The sequence below is a fragment of the Triticum aestivum genome, chromosome 5A, assembly GCF_018294505.1.
Source record: "Triticum aestivum cultivar Chinese Spring chromosome 5A, IWGSC CS RefSeq v2.1, whole genome shotgun sequence".
Taxonomy (NCBI): domain Eukaryota; kingdom Viridiplantae; phylum Streptophyta; class Magnoliopsida; order Poales; family Poaceae; genus Triticum; species Triticum aestivum.
Genome location: NC_057806.1, coordinates 318237265 through 318246934, shown reverse-complemented (window position 1 = coordinate 318246934; position 9670 = coordinate 318237265). Strand labels below are relative to the sequence as shown.

General features: G+C 46.5%; 1 protein-coding gene across 1 annotated transcript; it reads right to left on the bottom strand.

The window, feature by feature from the left end:
* Nucleotides 1-4616: 4616 nt before the first annotated feature.
* On the bottom strand, nucleotides 4617-7282 carry LOC123103129 (basic leucine zipper 19). Its single transcript, XM_044524624.1, has 4 exons — nucleotides 6854-7282; nucleotides 5833-5923; nucleotides 5279-5405; nucleotides 4617-5019 (listed from the first exon to the last, which is right to left on the bottom strand). Exons 1-4 carry the CDS (start codon nucleotides 7198-7200, stop codon nucleotides 4865-4867), a joined length of 720 nt encoding a protein of 239 aa, XP_044380559.1. The 5' UTR covers nucleotides 7201-7282; the 3' UTR covers nucleotides 4617-4864.
* Between the last annotated feature and the right edge of the window lie 2388 nt (nucleotides 7283-9670).

The window sequence follows — 9670 nt, the reverse complement described above, 5'->3', positions numbered from 1 at the left end:
TACATCGTGGGCTATTGATCTACAACAAAATTTGCAAATACTATCAATACTAAGTTCATGATAAATTGAAGTTCAATTAATCATATAACTTAAGAACTCCCACTTAGCTAGACATCCCTCTAGTCATCTAAATGATCACGTGATCCATATCAACTAAACCATGTCCGATCATCACGTGAGATGGAGTAGTTTTCAATGGTGAACATCTCTATGTTGATCATATCTACTATATGATTCACGCTCGACCTTTCGGTCTCAGCGTTTCGAGGCCATATCTGCATATGCTAAGCTCGTCAAGTTTGACCCGAGTATTCTCCGTGTGCAAAACTAGCTTGCACCCGTTGTATGTGAACGTAGAGCTTATCACACCCGATCATCACGTGGTGTCTCGGCACGACGAACTGTAGCAACGGTGCATACTCAGGGAGAACACTTATACGTTGAAATTTAGTGAGGGATCATCTTATAATGCTACTGCCGTACTAAGCAAAATAAGATGCATAATAAGATAAACATCACATGCAATCAAAATATGTGACATGATATGGCCATCATCATCTTGTGCCTTTGATCTCCATCTCCAAAGTACCGTCATGATCTCCATCGTCACCGGCATGACACCATGATCTCCATCATCTTGATCTCTATCAACGTGTCGTCACATGGTCCTCTCGCCAACTATTGCTTTTGCAACTATTGCTATCGCATAGCGATAAAGTAAAGCAATTATATGGCACTTGTATCTTATGCAATAAAGAGACAACCATAAGGCTCAAGCCAGTTACCGATAACTTTAACAAAACATGATCATCTGATACAACAACTTATATCTCATCACGTCTTGACCATATCACGTCACAACATGCCCTAGAAAAACAAGTTAGACGTCCTCTACTTTGTTGTTGCAAGTTTTATGTGGATGCTACGAGCTTCTAGCAAGAACCGTTCTTACCTACGCATCAAAAACCACAACGATTTTTCATCAAGTGTACTGTTTTAACCTTCAACAAGGACTTGTCGTAGCCAAACTCGATTCAACTAAAGTTGGAGAAACAGATACCCACTAGCCACCCGTGTGTGAAGCACGTCGGTAGAACCAAACTCATGAACGCGGTCATGTAATGTCGGTCTGGGCCGCTTCATCCAACGATACCGTTGAATCAAAGTTAGACATTGTTGGTAAGTAGTATGACTATTATCGCCCACAACACTTTTTGTTCTACTCATGCATATAACATCTACGCATAGACCTGGCTCGGATGCCACTGTTGGGGAACGTAGTATTTTAAAATTTTCCTATGATCACGCAAGAACTATCTAGGAGAAGCATAGCAACGAGCAGGGAGAGTGTGTCCATGTACCCTCGTAGATCGAAAGCGGAAGCGTTTAGTAACGCGGTTGATGTAGTCGAACGTCTTCGCGATCCAACTGATCCAAGTACCGAACGTACGGCACCTACGTGTTCAGCACACGTTCAACTCGATGACGTCCCTCAAACTCTTGATCCAGTTGAGGCCAAGGGAAAGTTCCGTCAACACGACGGCATGGCGACGGTGATGATGAGGATACCGGCACAGGGCTTCACCTAAACACTACGATGATATGACCGAGGTGTGTATCTGTGGAAGGGGCACCGCACACGGCTAAGAGAAGACTTGGTGTGCCTTTGGGGTGCCCCCCTCCCACGTATATAAAGGAGGGGGGAAGAGGAGGCTAGCCCTAGAGGGGGCGCGCCAAAGGGGGGAGTCCTACTTGGACTCCCGGTCCAAGTAGGATTCGGCCCCCCTTTCCTATTCCAACTAGGTGAAGAAGGGAAGGAGGAAGAGGGGAGAAGGAAGGAGGGGGGCGTCGCCCCCTCCTAGTCCAATTCGGACCAGCCCATGGGGGGGCGTGACCTCCCCTTGTGGCCCTTCTCTCCTTTCCACTAAGGCCCATGAAGGCCCAATACTTCCCCAGCGAATTCTCGTAACTCTTCGGTACTCCAAAAAAATACCCGAACCACTCAAAACCTTTCCGATGTCCGAATATAGCCTTTCAATATATAGATCTTTACCTCTCGACCATTTCGAGACTCCTCGTCATTTCCGTGATCTCATTCGGGACTCCGGACAAACTTCGGTCATCAAATCACATAACTCATAATACAAATCGTCATCGAACGTTAAGCGTGCAGACCCTATGGGTTCGAGAACTATGTAGACATGACCGAGACACATCTCCGGCAAATAACCAATAGCGGAACCTAGATGCTCATATTGGCTCCTACATATTCTACGAAGATCTTTATCGGTCAAACCGCATAACAACATATGTTGTTCCCTTTGTCATCGGTATGTTACTTGCCCGAGATTCGATCGTCGGTATCATAATACCTAGTTCAATCTCGTTACCGGCAAGTCTCTTTACTCGTTCTGTATTGCATCATCCCGTAACTAACTCATTAGTCACATTGCTTGCAAGGCTTATCATGATGTGCATTACCGAGAGGGCCCAGAGATACCTCTCCGATACTCGGAGTGACAAATCCTAATCTCGATCTATGCCAACCCAACAAACACCTTCGGAGACACCTGTAGAGCATCTTTGTAATCACCCAGTTACGTTGTGATGTTTGATAGCACACAAGGTGTTCCTCCGGCATTCGGGAGTTGTATAATCTCATAGTCAAAGGAATATGTATACGTCATGAAGAAAGCAATAGCAATAAAACTTAACGATCATTATGCTAAGCTAATGGATGGGTCTTGTCCACCACATCATACTCCTAATGATGTGATGCCGTTATCAAATGACAACTCATGTCCATGGTTAGGAAACTTAACCATCTTTGACTAACGAGCTAGTCTAGTAGAGGCTTACTAGGGACACGGTGTTTTGTCTATGTATCCACATATGTATCAAGTTTCCGGTTACAATTCTAGCATGAATAATAAACATTTATCATGATATAAGGAAATATAAATAACAACTTTATTATTCCCTCTAGGGCATATTTCCTTCATATTCCTCCTTAACCACTTCCGATACGACTCTGTCGTGCAACCCCTCAAGTGTAAACCTCAATGGTGGTTCCTCTTACGTTCACCTTGATGATTACATCGAGTGGAATCCACCGAGGGTGATTCCTCGGGTTTTCCCCTTGATGTTTGGACACACGGTTACCTTGACTTTACTTGAGACCTTGGTGAAAGTCGGGCGGGCCCGGAGAGCACCCGCAAGATAATTACGTGGCACGGTCGGGCATTCTGGGCCCTTGCCGTAAGTCCACGAGACGGGGTGACAGGGTCACATCGATTGTGAGTCTCTGCTCGTCTCCGCAAGCTAATAATACACTATGGTTTGGGTATTTAGCCTTGGTCTTTACGCACTAACCACTACGCGAGAATAGCTATGGGCCTCGACGACGTAGTATCAGCCGAAGCTTTGTTAGAAGTCCAGTTCAGCATTGCGGCACGACTGGGCCGGCACCATCCATGTAGAGGTGGAGCTTGGACCCGCCCTGCTCGCAACGACCCGGAGTGCAACGGGCGATGGGCCCAGACCCCGGAGTGCTTAGGATGTAGACCCGCGGGGACCTCTCTGCTGAGCCTAGGTAGGGCTACGACGTGTTGATCTTTCGAGGACGGGCATTGACCCAGAAAAGTGTGTCCGGCCAGAGTAATCAAGTGTGTTGGAAAACGTGGTGCACCCCTGCAGGGAAGTTTATCTATTAATAACCGTGTCCACGGTAACGGACGTCCAGACTTATATCCCGATCTATTACAACTAGAAATGGATACTTGAGATATGTGGCTCCGGGATTGCTTTCTCGCAGGGAGTCGAGGAAGGATCTCTGGGCATTAATGCTACAACATGTTTGTTAATTATAAACCGCCATTCTTTACTCTTCTACATGCTGCAATATGCTTGGAGCTGCTTGAAGATGCTAGTCTTCGATAGGCCAGGCCTTTCCCCTCTATTCTGGCATTCTGCAGTTCAGTCCATAGATACAGCCCTTCCATTTGATACCAATGCATACTTAGTTTAGATCTGATGCTTGCGAGTACTTTGGAAGAGTACTCACGGCTGCTTTGCTCCCCCCTTTTCCCTATTCTTTCTTCTTTCTGGTTGTTGCAACCAGATGGTGGACCCCTGGAGCCAGAAGCCACCGGCGACGGATGCTACTACGTGGAGACCGCCGACGACCACGAGTAGTTAGGAGGTCCCAGGCAGGAGGCCTTGCCTCTTTGATCGTTGATGTTTGTGCTAGCCTTCTTAAGGAAAAACTTGTTTAACTTATGTCTGTAGTCAGATATTGTTGCTTCCGCTGACTCGCTTATGTATTCGAGCCCTCGAGGCCCTTGGCTTGTAATATGAAGCATGTATGACTTTCTTTTGTGTTTAGAGTTGTGTTGTGATATCTTCCCATGAGTCTCTGATCTGGATCGTATACGTTTGCGTGTATGATTAGTGTACGATTGAATCGGGGGCGTCAGACTTTCTTTCTTTGTGTGTTGGTTGTGTCATCATAATTATGCATAGGTTGGGTGTGTGTTCATTCTGTTTGTCATCTTGATGCGACTTTTATAGTCAATAGATGTGTCCTTTATAGAAAAAAAATTGTTTCCCACACACCGAAGACCAAATAAATGTAATGAAAATATCTTTACCAACACAAATGTAAGGATGGTTCAAACAATATATCTACGACAATTTCCCATCCCAACACAATTATCGGTAGGGATGAGTGAACATCAAAAAACAAAAACAATGAACATGTCAAACTGCACAAATAATCTAGTAACATTGGTGTGTTTCCACACGATGAATCGACAAGAGTGAAAGGAAAAAGTCACCACAAAAAGGCTGGTTGCGCCATGTTGTGTTATCGCATCGCGGCTCCCTCACACATAAGGAGCTCTTGCTTGGCTTGCATTGAGGCGGCCGTGGCCATGTCTGTGCCGCCTGTGGCCTTGATCTTCTGGTGGTGGAACAGCTGCCGTAGTCGCTCAATCTCCTCTTTGAGTGCCTCTTGATGAGCTGCATTGCAACTTTGGGATGAGTTTAAACAAGACACCGGATGGCTTTGCTTAACTAGGAGTCAATCAAATAAATTATTTTGCAGAATGTTTATTTTCATTCAGTAAACCTGTTTGCATCAAAACATTATTTGCATTTTGTTCAAATTAACAGTCTTTTGGTGTGCTAGTTGGTGCCTGACAAAAAAGATGGCACTGGAGCCCATATTTATCATAGAGAAACGGATAAATTAGCTTAAATGGGCAGGAAGGTTCGGTACCATCTTTGAAGATCTTGTCTTGTGCAAGGGCGGCAATTCTTTGCCTGAGATGGCTGTTGCCGACGGTCAATAATGACCGCTGATGATCTAGAAAGGCCACGCGGGGAGAGAGTGCTGACACCTCCATCTGAACCAAGTAAACGGCCAATCAAAATTTGGGATTTCAATGGTTAAAATTCCCTTTTTGTTTCTTTTTTGCGGGGAAAAATCTCTTTTGTGGTCTCTGAACTATCTCGAGAAATAGTGAAAAACTTGGTAATTGCTCTTGGAGACTGAGCTCATTCACTCCCAAATGAACAGTAAATTTGAAAAAGAATAGCAAACAATATTGAAAAAAAAATGGGTATGGAAAATGCTCTGAGTGTTCTAGGTGCATGCAGAAGTCATGGACACTTATTTCTTTACACACACACAAAATTAGGGACTATTTGTTGGGAATGCAAGACAGAAATTGTGGAAGTATTCAGTATGCGCAAGACTATTTTCTTGATTCTTTTGATATCTTTTTGTAGTTCTTTGTTGAGGTCCGTTTACGAGAGAAGCAAAGTGAATACCTGGAGACCGGTGACGCTGCGTTCAAGCTCTGAGATGTACTGCAACTTCCGAACTCTTGACCTCTGCGCTGACTGCCTGTTGGCCAATATCCTGAAACAAAATTGCCGACTAATTTGTTACTTAGATTCGCAGAGTTTTGTGTATTCAGCTTACTATAAGGGATACAGTATGAATGTATAATGCGAATGCGCATTTCAGTAATTGTTTTACAACGAAGCATGCACATTTGAGTAATATTTACGCCTGAGCGATTCTTTCTGAAATTTGAGATCCAAGCTTGAAATGTACTCCTAGCAACCTCCGTGATCCATAGGCCGAGCCGTCGGGAGGACCTAGTAGGCTTAGCTCACGCAACATGAGGGAAGGCTGGGCCGAGCCGTCTGGAGGAGCAGCCGCCTAAACAGGGCATGGCCAGGCCGTAGCATGTGCCGGAGGACCAGCTGGGGTTGGGGCAGCAGCCGAAGAAGCGGATCTCGAAGGGAGGGGATCTCGCGCGCGAGAGGGCATGGCCTCGCCGTCGTCCTCCGTGTCGCAAAGCTTAGCCCGGTGACCTCCTCCGGCGGCGGCGAAGGCAGGGCGTGGCGGTTAGGAGGTGGCGACGGGGCCCCTCCGGAGCCGCCGAGAGCGGCCCAGGACTAGGAGCAGAGTCGAATCAAAATTTCCATTTAAAAATGGCTTTTAAAGTGGCAACTTCTTGCAGGGTTGTTAATTTGAACAACTAGTCGTGATTTATGAACACCCAAATTGTATTTATTTTTTCACTGGGGTAAAACCAAAATTACGGATTCACTGCCGGTAATTATTGGCTCTAGAGATACAGTAAACAAATGTACAGTTGCCGTAGAATCGCCAACCAAATCGAGCTCTATGTTTAAAATAAACGTGATTGTGTTTCTACCGTTTACTCTGGTATAATACTACATGAACTATTGTTCTACGGTTCAGGGTTAAAAAGAAAATTAACTTTGCTCCGCTAAAAAGAAAAATTAAATTTGCTAAGTACTAGCAAATGTAACAGACCTTTTAACCCGCTTGGGGTCACCGAAGCCGTCCGCGGCGGCCATTGCGCCCGCGCTGGCCGCCCCCTCCTCCGCCTCTCCCGTGTCCATGAAGCCCGGCCTGTCGCACCCGCCGTCGACATTGGAGAACATGGACATGAGCTGCTCGTCGTCGAACCTGTCGAACTCGTCGTCGCCGCCGCCGCCACTGAGGATGTGGTCCATTGGCACGGCCTCCAGGAAAGCCGCCGGATCGCTGGCCGAGCGCCGGTGCACGCCCCGCCGGGCCGCAGCGAACCCGAGGAACTCGCCTGCCACCGGCCAGTCCTGCTCCCCGGCGCTCGGCGCTCTCGGCGGCAGCTGCGCCATTTCTTGAGCTATCTAGCACCGCTGGGGTCTTCGTGTGTACTATGTGTGTGGGCTGCAAGTGTAGGAGATGTGTAGGTGGAGGTGTATATATTTTGTCTCTCGGTGCACATCACATGCAAGGTATGTGTGTAGGTGCACATCACATGCAGGGTGGGGGCATGTTGCATTAGTGTAGATGGGATGAAGTTGATGATTTTATGGCCATTATTCGTGGCAACATGCATGTGTTTAGGACTAGGCATCAATAAGATGCTGGAGATATGGTGGTTAGTTAGTGCTAGGAGTACGTACTCTACATGACAGCAAGAGATATGGTAGTTAGTTAGTGCTAGTACTACTTACTTAGTGAGAGGTCCCAATTTTTAAAAGGGAGAAAAGGTGGCAGCTAGGTAGGAACAAGCATGGAGGTCACATGATGGGCGGAAAGGAGATGATAGCTAGCAACAGCTAAGTGAGAGAGTGCTACTGTCCTCCTACAGTGCTATTGTAGATTGGGAGTATTATTTTCCAGTAGTTAATCACATGGTTGCAGGGAGAAGTTATCCTCGCTTGTGGATTTCAGAATTCAGCTGGCAACTGCAGCAGCTGGGCCAGCGCTCCATCGGGTCTCCGCCACCACGTGCTGCACTCAGTGGCCCTGACAGACAGATGATGCTGTTCCCCTCCCTCTACATTTCAGATCCAATTGATTTTGCGTTGGTGGGTCTTTTTAGCTTTTGTTTCCACATATGGATCCAGCAGGGAACTGATTGGAGCAATGCAACCCGTTTTTTCTAACCCCTTTTCATCGACGAAACGTGCGGACGAACGTGTCAGAGCTTGTTGCCGTCTCAGCAAGTTTAGAGCAACTCCAATGGAGCGACCCAAACAGACGGTGCATTTGTCCGTTTTTTGTCTGTTTAGGTCGGCCGTCCGTCCAGCGTCCGTCCAGTTTTGCATTTGGATCGGCAGTGCGCCCAACGCGCCGACCAATTTCATGTCCGCATTTAACTTTTAAATAAAAAAGTCCCGCGGCCGATCATGACAGCGGCCATGTCTCATGCCGACACCATGCCAGCGCCGGCATACAATGCCGGCTTCACCAGAGTTCATGTTGGCGCACTCGCCAGCCGACCGGCACACATGCCAGTACACGAAAAGAGTGGGACTTGAGTTCGACCACGCCGTCGTGGCTCCCGGGGTCATGCCGGCATACAAAAAAGATGGTCCTCGACGGCATAGATCACTCGTCGTCGAATTTGAGCATGTCGGCCTGCATTTTCTCGAACTACAGCCTCTTCCTTGGCGACACGGTGTTGAGATCCACCTTCATGATCTCCACCCCGGTCATCATGCTTGCAAAAGCCACTTCTTTCGCCTTTTGTAGCGACCCGACCTCAGATGGTCAAGTCTCTGTGCTTCAGTGTCATCCCTGGATCGGTAATGCTGACATACACAGTACTCGAAGGATTTATAACAGAGTAGCAATCACACACTTATTACATCGAATGTCTCAAGAGAGAACTTATTACAGTAATATGACTTAAGGCCATCTAATACGATAACAGCGGAAGGCTTGAAAGATAAAGTGAGTCCATCAACTCCAACGACATAGCTGAGCTGCACGGCAACGACCTAACGAACCTTACTCCTCGTCTGAAAAGTCTGCAACATAATATGTTGCAGCCCAAAAACGGGTCAACACATGGAATATGTCGGCAAAGTAACACAGTAGAGCAAGAACAGAATAATGCTATCACTATATGTATATATGGCTGGTGGAAAGCTCTGGTTTATAGTTTTTGTGAAAAGCCAATTTTTCCCTACAACAAAGGAATAGATTTTAATTTAACTATCATGGTAGTTGAAACATCATTGAGAAGGTTCCTCCAACTCAATCCCAATTAAAGTGATTAACAACCCAATAATATTAATTAAACATGATGAGATACATGTGATAACCCAAGTACTAGATACTCAAGAATTGTCCATAACCGGGGACACGGCTAACCATGATTAGATTGTACACTCTGCAGAGGTTTGCGCACTTTTCCCCACAAGACTCGATCTCCTCCGCTGGATTTCTCGCACTACAGGGTGTTTGAGAAACGGATGACCGAGACACAGTCTTTCAGAAATATTAACTCTCTACTCCGGACAGACCATACCAAACCTACATCCCACTACCTGCTGATCTGCCTCTTCAAGAGCTTCACGTAACTTACTCAACTATGCTAGAGCCCATAATAGTTTGTGGCTGCACACGGAAGTTTCTAGCATGAATCATCTCAGTTCCCTTTGAGCCTGGGTGGAGGTCCATAGGAAGATCACACAGGTACTCCGGGATTTCCAAAAATACAGGCAACATTGGGTACTCCAGGTGCCTCAATCCACCCAGTTGTTTGATTAAGTTGCCACCTTAAGTTGAACCATTAATTAACAAGCTCACATCTGTCATGGATTTCACTCAAACCTAAACCACGTCTACGAG